The 18,356-nt window shown below is 35.9% G+C and overlaps 1 protein-coding gene across 4 annotated transcripts in view; it reads left to right on the plus strand.

Annotated features, from left to right (window-relative positions):
- LOC131439592 (uncharacterized protein CG3556) overlaps window positions 1-18,356 on the plus strand; it is a 43,856-nt gene that overhangs the window by 15,149 nt on the left and 10,351 nt on the right. For 3 of the 4 annotated variants that reach the window (XM_058610798.1, XM_058610795.1, XM_058610797.1), the window contains exons 3-7: window positions 16,240-17,152; window positions 17,212-17,495; window positions 17,562-17,881; window positions 17,947-18,024; window positions 18,087-18,169. In XM_058610798.1, coding sequence (XP_058466781.1) covers window positions 16,246-17,152; window positions 17,212-17,495; window positions 17,562-17,881; window positions 17,947-18,024; window positions 18,087-18,169 — 1,672 coding nt within the window. In that variant the 5' untranslated portion in view covers window positions 16,240-16,245. Of the gene's footprint in view, window positions 1-11,696; window positions 12,129-16,239; window positions 17,153-17,211; window positions 17,496-17,561; window positions 17,882-17,946; window positions 18,025-18,086; window positions 18,170-18,356 lie in introns of all 4 variants that reach the window. The other variant, XM_058610796.1, reaches the window with a different exon arrangement.

Consider the following 18,356-nt stretch of genomic DNA (forward strand, 5'->3'; position numbering starts at 1 on the left):
TCATATGCCGTTCGACTCAGTTCGTCGAGATCAGGAAATGTCTATATGTGTGCGAATGTGTAACAAAACTATACACTATATATCTCAGAGAATCTTATCCTATAGAATGCTAACGAATTTTATCTGGATCCGACTTTTGGTTCAGGAATTGCAATGTGAATTTAAAAATTCAAGCCATGCGTTTAGAATTTCGACAAACCATTCAAATTAACTATATGCAATTTAAAGATTTTGTTGATTTATGACCGAATGAACCGGTTTTCGGTTTCAGATACTTATATCGGGTTTCGGTTAAAAAAATCCGGTTTTCGGTGGTCGAAATCATTAAAATACAGCATGCATCGAGCTACTTCGAGTGTTCATGTAAACGGTTATGAGAAAAACATTATTACAAGGATTGGAACAGGTTTTTCCTTTCTTTATAGAAAGATTATAAAATTGCTGGAAAAGCTGACTTTCGATCGAGGCTCCGTAGCTCGACGGGATCGGAAAATGTGTGCACTCCAGATTTTTCTTACCGTTCAATTTTCTCGGAGGTAACTAAACCGATTTCAACATGCTTAGGTTCCTTTGAAAGCTATTATTAAGTCATTGATCAAGTTTGAATACCAAATAGCTCTCACTTCGGATTCCATGGATATAATGATGACGTAGTGACGTAACCGGCGACTTTTTTTTTACCGCTCAATTTTATCGGAGATGACTAAACCGATTTCAACAATTTTAGGCTAGTTCGAGACTAATAATAAGTTGTGGATCAAGTTCGACGATCATATGGCTGACACTTCAAGCCCGGAGATGTAATGATGAAAATAATGATCAAGTTCAAATGTACACACTAAACTTTATTCGGTAATTTTTTTATCTTTTGACGAGTTCAGAAACGCCGTTACATATTACCGATCTCAGCTGATCCAACATCAGTAGCCGATTTTTTCAGTAAAAATAACATTTCATCACAGCGGTACCATAAGGTACTGCTGTCAACAAATGTTGGGCTGATATATCAATAGAATGAAAATGTTCGGTAGTTCGGCGATTCTGAACTCGTCAAAAGATAAAAAAAATACTGGATAAAGTTTAGTGTGTAAGCAGAAAATTCAAGCTTAGGAATGACAGCACTCAGCAATTCCTTTCATAATTCGTATCTTTCACACTAAAAAGTAGATTAAAAATAGTTTAAATGACCGCATGAATCGTCTTATACCATTTTACCCAATTTTTAGCATAAGTTGAGTTTTAGAATGAATTCTGATCTACGGCCTACCCACACAATTTAGGTAGGTCGCATTGGTTTTAAAAACGATGAAGTTAGAGCCAAAACAACTTTATTTAAGATGCGTTTTACCTTTCTCTATAAAACGTAATGGAATTGTTGGAAAACCTGATTTTCGAACCGTGCTTCGAAGATCCATAGTGTTATGGACAATTCGACTCAGCTCGACGAAATCGGAAAATATGTGTGTACACACCCAAGCTTGTTCGAAGACTATTATAGAGCTATGGATCAAGATCGAAGATCAAATGACTTTCACTTCCGGATCCGGAGATATAATGGTATAAGTGACGTAACCGACAAAACGTGTTGATTTTTACCGTTCAAGTTTCTCAGAGATTGCAGAGCAAATTTCTGCAAGTCTAGACTAGTGTATTACTATTGAATTTTAAACGCAGTTCGGAAATCAAATTTTTGTCACTTCCGGTTCTGATAATATAACAGAATGAGTGACGTAACCGATTAATCGCACATTTTTCTACGGTTGAATTTTCTCGATGATGAGTCAAAGAATTTCGATAAACTTAGGCTTATTTGAAAGCTAACAATGTTAATCAAATTAGGAAGGGTTATGGCGAGCAGTACTGTCGTATAATCGTAGCACCAGCCATGCAATGGTGCACTGTGAATCGGCTGCGAAGTCTGTTGAAACAGAAGGTCAAAATCCACTACAGGAATGTAATACCAAAGCTGGTTCGAAATCTTATATGTGATGGAACCGACAGATCCCAGTGTTTTATATTTATTCACCAAAATATCAATTCTCAAACTACAAACGAACTGAGCATACATATTATTATGCCTGTGTGTGTGACAAATATTGTCACTCACTTTTCTCGGAAATGGCTAAACCGATTTACACGAACTTCATTTGGGTCCGACTTCCGGAATAACAGGGTGATATGCTCCAAAAATGTGATAATATCAGGTGTACAACTTTGCTTTCGCCGTTTTCCAATAGGTGGCTGTACCGGCTGAGGCTGGTCAAAATACATAGATGATAATGCCTTTAAGGACTATTAACACATTTCAGTTCGGTAACGGTTCAGTGAAAGTGCCTTCAGTGCGCCGTCAGTGTTCTTTTTTTTATCGGAACCCTTCCGTTCCGTTTCCGTGCTGTTTCCGTTCCTGCACAGCCAACGGAATTACATACCGACTTCAGTGAAAATAAAAAAATATTGGTGACGACGAATTTGAGTTTGCCAGACGGATGCTACACTGACGGCGAGCTGCACTGAAACGGCACGGTGCCGGATAGGTGTGAATGCGCGCATAGAAAACGAATGAAATAATATCAGTATCGGAATAATCAGTATCGGACCGGATATGTGTGAATAGTCCTTTAAAGTGAGTGTGTACAGTGCCTAACGAATTGTCATCGCCGTTTCAGTGACAGTTGTTCTTGTTTTCGTATTATTCACGCTCGAAAATGTCTGTTTTTGTACCCAATTTTCGCCATTTGCGGGAATTTTTTTCTGTTACAATTCGAAAAAAATGCAGCTGAAGCGCATCGAATGCTTTCAGAAACTTACAGTGATGCTGCTCTGAGTAAAAGAACGTGTCAGGAGTGGTTTCAACGTTTTAAAAATGGTGATTTCGATGTCGAAGACAAACATGGTGGTGGAAGAGAAAAAACCCTCAAATATGCTATTTTTTTTAATAGTGCAACTGTTACCTTCAAATATGAACAACTAGAAGCATTGCTTGATGAAGATTCGTGCCAAACCCAAGAAGAGCTTGCCGAATCGTTGGGAGTGAGTCAGCAAGCCATTTCAAAACGTCTCAAGGCCCTGGGCATGATTCAGAAAGAAGGAAACTGGGTGTCGTGCGAGTTGAAACCGAGAGACATCGAGCGCCGTCACGGCGAGCAACTGCTTCAAAGACAAAATCGTAAGGGGTGATGGAAAGTGGGTTCGATACGATAATACTAAACGCTGAAAATCATGAGGAAAGCCCGGGCATGCTGCTGCGTCGAAGGCAAAACCGAATATTCACGGCGCCAAGGTTATGATTTGTATTTGATGGGATCAGCTCGGTGTGATTTACTACGAGCTCTTAAAACCGGATGAAACCATCACAGGAGATCGCTACCGAACGCAACTGATGCGCCTTAGTCGCGCGCTAAAAGAAAAGCGGCCACAATATTAAAAGCGACATGACAAAATCATCCTCCAACACGACAATGCTCGGCCTCACTTCGCAAAAGTGGTCAAAAAGCACCTGGAAACGCTGAAATGGGAAGTCTTACCCCAACCGCCGTATTCCCCAGATGTCGCCCCTTCTGACTTCCACCTATTCCGTTCGATGACACACTGCAAGGCAGATTTTCAATCCTTCGAAGAGTTGGAAAATTGATTGCTTCATGGATAGTGTCAAAAGAGGACTCCTTTTTTTCAAGCCGGGATCGGAAAATTGCCGAAAAGATGGGAGAAAGTTGTCGCTAGCGACGGACAGTACTTTGAATAATACATCTGTAAGCACTTTTTCGCAATAAAGCTTTTAATTTTGAAAAAAACGGCGGAAGTAAAGTTGTACACCTGGTAATATCACTCATTCTTCTCGGAGATGGCTGAACCGATTTTCACAAATTTAGATTCTACTAGAAGGTCTTAAGATAATATTCCAATTTTCATTCGGAGGTAGGTTTCGGTTCCGGAAGTACCGACAATAGTGATCAAAAATGATAAAATGGAGCTCACTTCACTTTCTCACATATGATTGAATAGATTTTCACTAACTTAAATTCAAAAGTAGTAGTAATAAGCAATAGAAATCAGGTTTTCAATATTATTTTTTCGGTTAGTTTTCTTTTTCTTGATCATTAAATTTTTCGTTCTCGATGTATATTTTTATCATAGTGTCAATCTAATTTCTTATAACTTCTTCTTCAACACAATTTCAGCGCAGTTGATAATTTTCTAGTTACGAAGAATAGAATAATAGAAAACGGCACAAATCAATGTAAATTTGAGCATTTTTCAAATAAATTTCGTATCTGAATATCTCGAGAAAGGTTTCATCTAGGAGAAAGGTTACAATGAGAAAATTTTTTACTTTAAATCAGTAAAATTATATTCTGGCGTTTAATTGGCTTTTTTTCTATCAAAAGCATAAAGTTTTATAAATACAACGAATGGTGATTTTCTTAACTGGTGTAAATCAAAAGTATTGCGTTAAAAGTAAATATGCGATAACTTATCAATTATTGAAAAAAATGCTTATCTCTTTTTCAATACTTAATCTTCTAAGAGTTCTAATAGATTTTTACAAGTAAAATTTTTTGAGTTACAATGATTTGATGGAAATGTATGAAAAAAAAATGATTTCGTTCATTTGAAAAATTAGTCGTGACTCGAAACGGTCTCTCATGTACAAAGTTTCATTCAAAGTGGAGAATGAAGATCCTGATTTTGCCACATTTTCAAATGTTAATTTCTGGAATTACTCTTATGGTACCATAGGTTTTATATTGGAATTACAGGGTGATGAGGGATAAATATTCGAACCGTCATTTAAAGTGATAATAAAAAATATGGACTAAATCTGCTAAAATACTACTACTTGTGGGTTGATGCTAAAAATCTAGTGGAGGAAAGAGGGGAAAATATTTTGAAGAGCCCTACAATAATATTGAATCCTTTGAGAATGGCATTTTTACTCCATTACGAGCATTAAAACAGGTTTTGTGTTTGTGTGGGTGATTCAGTATTTTCTTAGATGAATCCATTAGCTTAGACCCATTCGTTACATACTATTCGTTAAATGTTCACATACGTGCTAACTTAATTTTCGAGTGCTATCAAACGGAAATTGCTCATCCTACTAAAAGCCAAATTTCCACTTCTGGTGAAGAAACTACCACAGACCAACACAGGAAAGAAAGAAAGAGCTGTTACTGTGGATAAACGATTTAAAGCAACAGCTTCCAACCACAGCAGGAACTAGTCTGGTTGGTGGTCGTCGATTCGAGAAAAGCGAAAAGGGAAAACGAAAATGCTATAGATAGAAGGACCACTACAAACCCACCATCTTTCCGGGCAATATAAATGTATGCTATCATTATACATTAGAGCCGACGTTGGTGAGGGAGAAATATCTCGAGGTAAAACGTCCCTTCTTGTTGAGCTGCGCTATACGCGAATGTAATTTAATTTATGCCACTTTTTAAAAGGCTCACAAGTGCCAAACTTTACGCCGACTTTGAGTGCCGTTTCAGAAATATGTTCCTAGCGGTTGAAACGAAAAGGCAAACGGCGAAACAAAGTGTGTGTTTTATGTGTTATTGATTTTTGTTTTTCGGGCCATGTATCGTAACACTTCCTCTTGCTATTTAGACACAGACATTGCAATGTACAATTGTTTGTAGTGAATAAATGTCAAACAAATAATTATTTACAGTCAATAATGTCAATAAAAATCATTCTATTGAACATTAATGTTTATACAGTAAAGAAAGTATTTCGTTTGACAAGGCATAACATCTTGTAATAATTATGATTGAACACATAATTATGATTGAAGCATTTCAGAAAACCTTTTTTTTCATTGTAATTCACGTATGTATGTAATAGATTATACATGAAAATTCACCGAAAGCAAAAACAACTCACTCTATGTCTATTATGTATGTAAATATTCCAAAGATTTATTTGTGCCAACGCAGACAGAATTTCATTATGTTTTATCTCTTGCAGTCCTATGACTAGTCCGCACATAATGGTTATTATCAGTCGTTCATGTGGTTGGTGCTGTCATACAAAAATACGACAGATAGAGAACCTTTGTCTACCGATCGCTCTGCAATGCCGCAGCAGCATTGTAGAAAGCCTGAGGGTTACGAAAAGTAAATTTGTGTCCTTGTCTATGATATCGATTATCTAGACAGGCAAATAGCAAATTATTCATAAACGCATTTTAGTGTATTCACAGTTATTATCTATCATGGCTACGCAACAAATTTCAACTCTTTTTATAAAATAGGTACTGTTACTTGGTTCTTTTATTTACGAGACTATAAATTAAATTTAATCATCTCATGCTGGTTCGTATTCAACGTGTCTGACCACGGGTGGTCCCACTGTAATTGAGCAACAACAGAAACACAAAAGAAACAAGACATGATTTTAGGCTCCCTGCTAAGATTTTATCTAAGATCATTATTTTGTCTCATAGTGACAGCACAGCGTGAACAAAAGTTGAACTAGTAGAATAAAGGACAAAGCCAGCCATTCCCACTACCAGCTAGGTAAAATCACATGTTAAGTAATAAGGCAATAGGTGGTTGTGGGGTTGTTTTTTCCCATCACAGTACTCAATAACACATTTTATGTTCCAGCAAAGTTTTTCACAATTTATGAGCTACTTGCAATATGTAACATTCCAAGGATCGCCTTCACACTTTCAGAGAATTGGAAATTCAACCCAAAACTGTTCACTATCGTTTCAAAACAAAAACAACCACAGACGCATTCCTACAGTGTAGTGTGGTTTCTGAATGGAAACTAATTATTTAAAATACGAAATAGTTCAATGAGAACTATACGGATTGGGTGTGTTAAATATATAGTATTTGTTTATATTCATTGCATAATTAGCAGAATGAACGGCTCATCCTTAAAAAATGATGATTTATTGTCAATATCGTACTATTGTTCGTCCCATTCATTCCAGCAGTGATGGAGAATGTAAATCAAGGAAAATTCTTTTTTCCCGCTGTGATGGTATCAGCTTTCACTATTATGTGTATTGTTATATAACTCCGATTTTCTACTATCACAGTAACTCCCAGAAGACCATTTCCGCTCCGACTCTTGATTGAACGGGTCGGACATATGATGATAATAAATTGCGAAAATCAAGAACATGAAGTACTTGAGAGGCCAACATGGTTTACCGTTCATAATAAATCAAACGAGACAGTTAGATAGCAAACATACCATAAGCTTAATGGACCTATATTTTTCGGTTTTCGGGTAAAGATGTTCGTTGACGGAATTGATATGAATTGACGTCGATATTGGGATTATTTCTTTATCTTGTTTCCTAGTTTAGGTTGATGTTTATCAATGGCAAACAGAATAGAAGTTTCTTTATTTCTAAAAAAATATGCCAATTTCTTATTACGAATTATTTTTGACAGCGCGTTCCAAAATTTCAACACATATCGATCCAGCTAAATGATAATAAATTTTCTTAGTACCGTTTTAGTAAGTACACCTGTGTGAAATCATCATCAGTTCAAAGCATTATTAGTAGATGCGGGTAGAATTACAGCACTCAATAAATGTACAGGAGGCGGGATAAGCCGTTTTTGATTGTGTAGGCAATAATGTATAGCACCCGAGAACGATGCAACCTTTAACCTTTAACTGTCTGATTGGTGGTACTATTGATTTTTATTTGATTTGATTTTTACAGCAACCGCTTAACCGAACAGTTTTTTAAAAATCAGAAACCGATTTTAGCATCACTGTGAAATTTTTAGTAAAAAATATAAATACTTTTTGGACATGTTGAAATGCTTCGGTTTCATATATTTTCAAAATGTGAAAACCCACAAAATTTGAATTTTTCTAAAAACATTTACAATCAATTTTGCTTTTCCAATAAAGGAACACAAAAAGTACTATAACAAAGCCCCAAGCGTTACCTTTTATAGAGCTTCAATGGATTGTTAATTTTCTGAAGAGAAACTCAAATCGACTACTCGTAAAGATTTATATCTTTTCAGTGGGATTCGCTAGAAGATGAAACTAGAAAAGTGAGACTTGAACTTTCTTCTTAAATTTATGGAACTGATTCACAAATTTAACTATACTGGGATGTTTAATTTCTTTTTTAATTCTTTCCTTTTTGTCTTTAAACCTTTCAGCATGAATCGTTATACTAAATGCTATATCGTCTCCACTTTGGAACGAAGTAGTAGGATTTTTCACTACGCCACTCACAAAATACCTTATAAGCATATTTTTCCGCGGGAAAGAATTTCAATATCTGAATCTTGCTGTTGTTGTTATGGGAGTTATTTGGAATGAATGTATTGCACCATATTTTAAAAAAATGAAATTATTTTTTTTATGTTTTTTGCAATTAGCATTAATTATACGTCTGCTTAGTGGTTCATGTTAGGTGGCGTTAGCATTTCTACATAAACTGCTGACGCACTGATGAGCTGAAGGGACCAAAGGTACCCATGAGGTACAAAATCCACTAAATAACTATACTGATAAAGATTTTCTGTTTGTCTTTAAACCTTTCAGTATAAATCGTTATATATTGGTCGCTTATATATTGACTATAGAATAAAATTTTCGGGTAAATCTTGAACTTCGTAAGTAGGAAAATTACAAACGTAAACAGCAAAGTATGTGAAGCTTCTGCTTCAACGAGAAATCTTGTATCACAATTCGAAATCTACAAATCTTTACTAACCATCAGACTTTCTACCGACTGAAAAATTGAAAAAGAGTCATCCCACTCAGACAAAACAATGCGCATTGCAACGCATCGTTGGTTTTTCAGGTCCCTAGTTAGTTACCTACACTTCAAACATAATTGTGAATATTATAGTATGATCAGTACTCAAGTACGTCTGCAGCGTTCGGTACTATATCACACTTATTGCATGGGTGTGCCGGAAAATTAAATTTTAGTTCAAGATAGAGTAAATTTTAGTTAAGGTTCAATAATAAAATTGCTACCAGGCGAACGATGTATCCGAGGTAGCAGCGAGCGAAAAAAATTCTTTCAATTGAATTTATTGCTTCACTTTTATATTAAGAAAAAATGTAGCACATTTTATGCACAATTATATTTATTGATTCAATTAGTCATATCAGTTGTGTTTCTTCTAGACTAAAGCAATCTTATTATTGTTGTCTTCATTTAACGCCCGGTTTCAACCTTACCATGATTCGTTATGGGAAACTGCATGACAGAATTTCAAAATATTTGATGAAAGATATTTCTATGTTGACCAGATGAATGGAACATCAAACCACTCGTTACTATCAAAACAACGGGGCTTATACTTTGCAATGCCGAGGCGGGAAAACAGATTGAGAAGTCAGGGCAACGGAAATTGTAAACGCCTGTACACGGAATGCATAAGAACACAGGTTCGAGATCTGCCTCTAGGTGTATCTTTTTCCAAATCTTCTCTTCTGCGAGTTTTCATTCATTTCACTTTGTCAGTCTGTTTTTCCGCACAGTCATTGCAAAGACTGAGCTTAGTTATGGCAATTTTACGTTGAAAAAAATTGATGAATCATAAATCATTGTAGGATTCAGACTTGTAGACAAATGGAGTTATTTTTAGTAGGTGACAGATCCATGTAAAAGGTTTTTGTGTATTTTATAAAATTTGGTGGTAAGATATGAACATTATAAAATTCAATAATAAACCATTGATATAAAGAAATCATTTTTTTTTTACCGAAAAATGTAAAATATCTACTAATTCTATAATCCAATCTTTTATTAGAACTAACAAGTTTCTACATTCAAGGCACTAGAAATAATGACGTCCGCTTTTACTAATAAGAAAGTTGAGTTCCATTTACTAATAAGTTATTTGTCAGGAAGTTGACAAAAACGCACTAATAAAATATTTATTAAAATATATTTACTCACTTATCAAAGAAAAAATATGTTGTTGTTTACTGAGGCAACAGTATTTAGATTTCCGTATCGGATTCATTTGTGGCTGTTTCGATAAAATAAATCGTTGTGGTTAACTCAAATTTCAAATTTAGTTAACTTCGCATTACATTTTCTGTATACACTGTTATAATGATAGAAATAATAAAAATTAAAAATAAAAAAAATATAATAATAATAATAACAATCATTATTATTCACTGCATGATCATAAACTCAGAGAACACCGCAAAGCTGCATTTGGAATCCTTGCTTTCATGCTCTCCGTCGCTATCCTAGAAGTTAATTTCAGATAAATCAAAATATGTAGTGTAATGATGCATTTTTCATATTACGCATATTTTATAAATATTGCTAAGGGATGCTTCAAAACTCCTTTAATTGTTGTTCAGAGATTTTGGTATCGCATGGGTACCGGTTTTTTGGTAAGTTCACATTAATTTATTTATTTTTCCATTGAATTTTGAATAAAAACAAGAAAGTTCGTTTTATTTTCAATTTGTAAACCTTGTTGTGGGAAATAAGGATTTTTTCATTTTTTCGTTTCGCCGCGCTTGAACAACGGTCTTAACACCTTATAATTCCAGAACCGGAAGTCGCTTCTGGATAAAATTCAAGAGTTTTTCTTCATAAAACCGTTCATTTTTTTTATTAGGAACCTTTTTTTCGTGTCCGTTTATTGGTTCTCATGAGTAGTAATTCTACACTTTAAATTTATTCAAATAATCTAATGTTTCTGAAAAAACCGTGCATTTAAATTTAAGTTTATGAAAATTATGGCTGAGTAAATTTTCTATTCTCTTCTAAAAATTAGTGTATTTTTTTCACTTTTGTTGAAAATTTCACCTTGTAATTCTGGAACCGGAAATCGGAGTCAAATATAATTCAGGAACCTAATATGGGACCAAAAGACCTTTCATTTGAATAAGTTTGTAAAAATCGGTTCCGCTATCTCTGAGAAAAAATAGTGCACAAAAATGTTACATACATACACTTACACTAATAAAAATATTTTATGAATTTACATTTTTTTTTCATGTACATTTTCGGAGCAGGAAATTGATTTCGAAGATACTTTGCAGTTTTATATATTTTAACATACTTTAGAAGCAAAGCTTAACGTTAATTTAAATTTACAGTCTTTTTCATCGAAAAATCTATGCATTCTAATTAAGTTTTATATTGCTCATGGTTTTCGAGAAAAATTTTCTATTCAACTCAAGTCTATTCAATAGTACTATTGATTTACATGTTGTGTAAATTTCATTATTATTTTTTCACATACAGACATTTTCTGATCTCGACGCACAGATTCGAATGGTGTATGATAATCGGGTCTCGGATAAACAATCTGATTTCACAGTGATTGCATAACCTTTCTAAATAAGAAAGGCAAAAACAATATCTAAGACCAAATCGTAGGAATAATGAAGTGTATCAATTTCATAAAATAAACATTGTAAATCAATTCTCTGTTGTCTACATTTGCTTGATGGAATATATAAATGAATAATTCCTTTTTGGTGACGTTCAGCAGTACTATCCAATTGTTGTTATAAATTTAAGGCCTCATTTTTCGGTAAAGCATGTTACCACTGTACCAACAAGTTATTCAGTATTAAATGTCAGAGCTGTCGACAACCCGGCTATTTTACAAACATATCAAGAAAAAAAACAACAGTTCGCTACCATATTTTCGTCACTCTGACATGGAGTGATTGATTTCACATTCTGTTTTTTTTTCATTTTACTTTCACGGCAGACAAGGGATGATGATAAACCAAAAGGGGCTGTAGTTGTTCCGTGAGCTGACTAACGCACTCTGGATGTGCTCAAACATGCTCATCGCTAACCCAATTCTAAACGACACGTAGAAATGACGAATATCTAGTGGCTATGGAAAATGTCGGAACTGTAAATAGGCCAACGACATTTTGCTCTTGCTTCGATGAACGACAACATCGATATGCACTCATCAGCGTACATGGAAAACAACAACCGGATGTCGAATGAATGATGGGAGGCATAGTTTGCATTGAATTCGGCGGAAGATTCGGTTAATTGACTCATACAGTAAGCCGTGGGGGGAGTGGTGGCCAAGTGGTTTGATGTATGTTTGCAACCAGCAGTGCAATCCGTGTATCAAACATATCTGTAGATAAACGAAAGCTGGAAACTGTTACGTTGACCACTGGTAGGCGGTTTTGTTATTTTGCCTTTTTCTCGTTGCTGGCTATTCCTGAGTAATTTAATTCTATACCGCAATAAGGATAAAAGGGGTTCGAAGCAATAATGTCATCATTGTAGTAATCTCATAAATCCAAATTTGTATCCTTCTACTATTTAAAGGATTTCAACATTCGTCGAATTTCAACTTCTGGTTAAATCTGGGAATTAAAAGTCGTTTAAAGTCATAGTCTGCATATACTTTGATTTGGAACTTGGTAAACTAATTACAAAAATTAGAGTCACTTTTTGCATTTGTATTCGTTTTATAAATTGATTTATCATACTCATATCGAACAAATCGATTGTACTTCATGTAAAAATGCTATGCATAATTATTTTGAACCATAAATTAAATACGCGTAACATTGTATTTTCATTAAGCCCAAGTGTTACCTAGTGCGACCAATGAAACTGCGAATGATAATGCGAGTGTTGTACAAATAGAGGCATTTTTAACTAGCAACGTTGAAGTTCGGAGAATTGCTCGTTTTATATAATTTGCTTACTTACACAATAATTACATATATATTAATCTTCCTCCTTTCTCACTTACTTACACCTATTCTTCTCCATGACTGTATGCTTTTTCTTCCTAGCTACCATCATTCCGACTGCCATTAGTACCAATGTTGAAGAATTTCCGAGAAATATCTCGCCCACGAACTTTCCACTTTCAGTTCATTGTGGCAGCGACGTGACGAGTAGATGGGAATGTTGAAGCACATTCTCGTTGGCTTTTTTCACGGCTTTCCTTATGTACATGTCTTCATTCATGTCAATAACGGTTGATGGTATCTTGGGAAAATATACGAACGTTATCTTACGTTCTTTACGTGGTAAGCAGTTCTCCAATAGATGAACTCTGTGAAAAGGTGTAACAAAGGATTTGAATTTTCGAAATAATAAGTGTCGCTTTTGATAGATTTTTCCTTTTAACTGTTTGCTTTTTCAAATGTTTCCATATGAGGCAATTTTCTATACTATTCTAGTGTTACTCGAAACTAAAAACAAACAAAAAATCTCGTTTAGCAGCAACGTTGTCTTTCAGTGCTCTCATCGGGAGAAATTTTAAGGGTTCTATATTAAGATTTGAATCTCTGTAGGGAAAATCCACACTTTCTTCAAATGCGATACTTCTCAAAATTTTTTCACTGAATTACATTATTTATTGTTATGAAACGCTGAAGGATTGTAGTACATACTGAAAAATTATTTTGAGGTACAAAAAATTGTTCATAATATTTGAAATAAAAATTCAAATCCGGGTAAGATGCCACAGCCGCACATAGAAAACGTAGGAGAAGAGAGGCTACTTACATTACATTATGTTATTTAATGAATGTTCGATATTTTTACATAAAAAGGATAACATGTATCGTTGGTTTTCAACTTGAAAGCAAACATAATCATCAAGCGATCAGAAGGAAAATTTTCATGTACATGGTCAAATAGATTGCTCATCAAAAAATTTTACTTCATTGTTTTTCTCGTCTAATTAATGCATGAATCGTCAAAAATTGTTTAATAAAGAAAAACATTTTTGTACCTATTTCACATCATTTTTTCATTTAAGTAGCAGTATCCTATTGAAGTGCTTATAGTAGGTAGATGGAGCGTCTCGGCGAGGGGCCCGTTTCCCTCTCGAAATCAAAAACATATAATTTTTTAGAATGTCTCAGACATGTCAGACAGGAATAACAAGACAGTAAACGTATTGAAATGTTATACAATTTCAGTTCAGAGGAAATGTTTAAAGTGTGTGTAAAAAACAACCGCAAAAAGCACACCGAGAATTAGGTGCATGAGCAATCTTCAGTAAAATTATTTTTCAATCTTCGGGCCCCTCCCGAAATGAAATCCTGGGTACGGGCCTGACACCGAGAGCAAACCTATTTTCAAAAACTTCGCTACAAATTTGACAGCCTCCGTAACATGATCAAGAATAAATAACACATAACTGAAAAAGTGGTGTAATTTAGAAAAATAAATCCAAAAATCGATTATTCATCAATGTCATCTCTTTCAAGAGTAATACAATCATTCCAACACGTCTCTAACCTCTCGATGCTTGTAAAAAGATTTGTCTTTTGTCTTTAATTTTTGCATTGAAACGATCTAGCGATACTGAATAGTCGATTAAGATTATACTATGTGCATCCCATAATATTGATGCTATTACCTTCCCAGCTGACTGTAATGCTTTAGACGCTTCGGACATGGTGTATCTGCTGCCAACTCAGATGATGATAGTTTTGATACCGGAGTGAAAAGATGGATCCATACCTCATTCATTGTCACATATCGACGTGAAAAACCGGATTCATTATTTGTAAACATGGCCAAACACTGCTCTGAATCATCAACTCGTGTTTTTTTTTGATCGACTGTGAGTAAACGCGACTCCAACTTTGAAAAGAGTTTTCTTATGATCAAATGTTCATGTAAAATTGTAAATTGCCTCTTGATAACTTTACGGCATCTGCTATCTCACGCAATTTCAATTTACCGTTCGATATAACCAATTTGTGGACTTTCTTATGTTTACTGAAGTAACCACTTCAATTGGACGACCAAAACGTTTACCATCATCGGCGTCTGTAGGACCACGTTTAAATTCAGCAAACTAATAACAAATGATTCTTTCCGATGGAAAAGAGTCTGGATAATACTTTAGAAGCCATTGCTAAGCTTGTACAGTATTTTTTCATTCAGAATGATAAATTAACACACGGATTTTTTTTGAATCCATTTTTGCAACTTCACTCGAATGGCTGTCACTTTTTCTGACTAATGAAATGTCATGAAATTTCACACATAGTCTTTTGAAAGTTGGTTCTTCATAAATGTCATATTGATTTGCCAATGATGTGTCACCCAATTTGGTGTCAGCCACACGACTTATTGAATGATATGTTAGTTAATAAAAACACTTTCTTGAATGATAGAAAAGAGCCGCTACTAATTACGTTTTCTTTTGTGCGGCGAAATACACACTCACACATAGACTCAAGCCAATACATCGAATCGATGAAGTGCGTCATCTATACCGACGCAGCGTTTCACCCAGATTTACCCTATCAATGGTTCTTCAAATCTTTCAGGTCCGTTTCAGTACTGGTTTCTTCCACACGTTTCAATGAGTATATTCACACTTGGCCAGCTCAGGACCGACACGAAACAGTGCCAGATAAGAGTGAATACAAACATTATAACGTGCAGAAGAATATTGGCGTCATGCACGGAACTCTGCCCGTATTGAACCGGATCGGAAAAGTGTGAAAAGTCCTTAATCCATGATTATTAAATTATACCTGTGCACTTATTTGTAGAGATAATACAATAGAACGCTTAAGACGGATGGTAAGAGAAATACAACCACTTTTTTAATTTGAGACGACAAATGTATAGGATCGAGTATGAGCTGTGTGTAAAATGTTTAATGGGCAGCCAGGCGAACACTTGCAGATGTCGCCGCGATCGACACTGTGTTAGGTGGTGTAATCTCATTACGCCCACTTGTTGTTTTGGTATAGGTTAAAATTGGAAATTTATTTTTGTTATATTCTGATTAATTCACATGTGATTTCAACGGTATGGGTGAAAATGTATGTTTTACACCTGTGGAAACTGTGTCAGAAGTGTTCCAATTGTTGTATTCCTAAAATTAAAAAAAAAAAACAATCAGCTCGCGCGAGGAGATTTTCGTCGCCACTGAGAAGTATTTTGAAGACCTTGCGGAACCCAAACGACTGTTTGAGTGGCACTGTTGTAGATCGCAACGAAGATCTACATTATCTAGATCAATAGTTAAAATTAAAACATTTGTAACTGATTGTCGGGAAAACTGAATACATGGCTATTTCTTCAGTAAGCTATGGACATCATTGGCTTGGCCATTTTAGAGAAATTAAATATCATGTCGTCATCAATAACGGAAAACATACATTTCAATCTCATATTAGTAACGTCATTTTCTTTGTTAATTAATCATAATCATCATAGTCATAACGTGAGCCTGAAGAATCGGATTTGTGATTTTCAATGTAATAACCACCTTTTCTGTGTTTCATTTACAGAACAAAATGGCTCAACGAATGAAGCTCAACTTATTCCTAAATGTAGCCTTTCTTCTCCTGGCTAATTCCTTAGGAGAAAACACCACAACGATACCGGCCTCGACAACTATAAGCACATTTGATACAACTCAAACGACCATAGCACAAATACTATCGTCGTCCTTTCAACAGCAACAACTGGCTTCTATATCAACTCAGTCCTTTCCCAGCTATGCTAGCACCGAAGCTCAAACCTTATCAGCCGGAGCAACCTCAACGCCCAGCATAGCTGCGACTCCGATGTACGCATTGTCTACATCGTCGCCTCTATACATATCAAACTACTCTACAATATCGCAGCTGCCGACGTATCCGTCTCTGGCAATGACGACTAAACAGGATTTGTTGGATCCGATACCAGTAGATGTTGAAATTGGTCCTGGAGGGCCTGATCAAAAAGAAAGTCTCGGCATACAGAAAGCGATTGACTGGTTACGCGAAAGACGATTGCCAGACTACAGTTGGGGAAACGATACGCACATGGTTATTCTAGCGAAAGAATTGTCCGGAGCCCGTGACACAGGGGATAATGACAATCACTTACAAGAAATAGCCGACTTGGAAGATATGTTGTCTGTTAAACAGATGGAAATCGAGGTATTAACTATGGTAGATCGACATCATTCAATGCCGAAACCTGTGAATACTGATAGAGTGGCAAAGTATATCCTGGCAATGGGAGCTCTATGTAAAGACGGGCGTCATTTTCATGGCCACGATCTAGTAGCCACTTTAGAGCATCACGAGCATGATCAAGGACAGGAATATGAATTTGCATTAACTGCTTTAGCCATATGTAGCTCAGCTACCCATGTACGTAAAAGACAGATTCGACGTCTCCTGGATGTTGCCAGTGGCGAGGTTAACAATGTGGGTGAGTATAATCCCTATTGATGGAAATTGAATATTTGTAGTAATGTGTACATCTTCAAGACACAATCGCCATGGTCCTGTTAGCACTGCGTTGCATAGTAACCGATCATCGCCACCGACATTTACAACATTTTGTACGACGACCCGCACAAGGTTTGGCCAGCCTACAAGGACCTCAAGGTAGTTTCGGTTCGTTACGAAGTACTGCTCTGGCAATGCAAGCTCTTCAAGATCTCGAACCAGATCCGGCTGGAAAGTGGAACAGAACAGCTGCTTCAGAGTGGTTACTTTCGAAGCAACGTTCTGATGGTGGTTGGACTGAAGAACCTCTGAAGGATGGACAAGTAGAACCAATAAGATAGTAACAATAATAATAATACGACTAATTAAATTGCTTTTATACTTAATAGGAAGCATCTATTGGAGTTGGGTTAACAGCAGACATCATTCTCGCTTTAGGATGGAAAGGATTGGGCGCAGTACGTGCTTTGCAGTGTGACCACGTGATACGAGAATCAAATGACAACGTTTACGAGAACGGAGAACCTAAACTGGCCGTTCCTGTTGGTTTGACATCGTCTGTGGAGGAAGCCGAACCGCGGAATGTTTCCTACACCTACACGCTATGGGTGGGTACCAACGAAACCGAGGAGTATTGCTTGGATCTAACATCCCCAAAAAATACCACCTTTTTCCGGGCGATGAAACAGGCAGCTGAAATAGATTCCAGGTACCTGATAAAGATATTAAAGGTGATTTTCATGTCTCCTGTTAATGAGTTTTTCTCGTTGTAAGATTTGCTTTCGAGGCACGGGAATGGCCTAACGGGCATTATGTTCACACACTCGCAGGCATGAAAGAAGAACCGAAAAGGTATAGAATACTTGTCAGCGTGTATGTAGAATTACCTTCATTGAAAATTTTCTTGTACATAGCTATCACTACTGGCTGTTGTATCGATTACCCGAGAAACCGGACGCGAAAAGTCCACCCGGTAATCAGTTGATTGCACCGTTAGGTAAGATTTTGTGATTATTGATAGCGAATGAGAGAGTGTGATAGTCAAGACAGTTGCTATATCTTCCAGTAACAAAATTGTTGTTTATATTCTCGAACAATATCAGAAAGCCAAAAGACAATAACTTAACCAGACGTATGGCTAAATGTTATCCATCATCTGGCTGGGTTTCGCGCGGCTTATTCAC

The sequence above is a fragment of the Malaya genurostris genome, chromosome 3, assembly GCF_030247185.1.
Source record: "Malaya genurostris strain Urasoe2022 chromosome 3, Malgen_1.1, whole genome shotgun sequence".
In the NCBI taxonomy this organism is placed as follows: domain Eukaryota; kingdom Metazoa; phylum Arthropoda; class Insecta; order Diptera; family Culicidae; genus Malaya; species Malaya genurostris.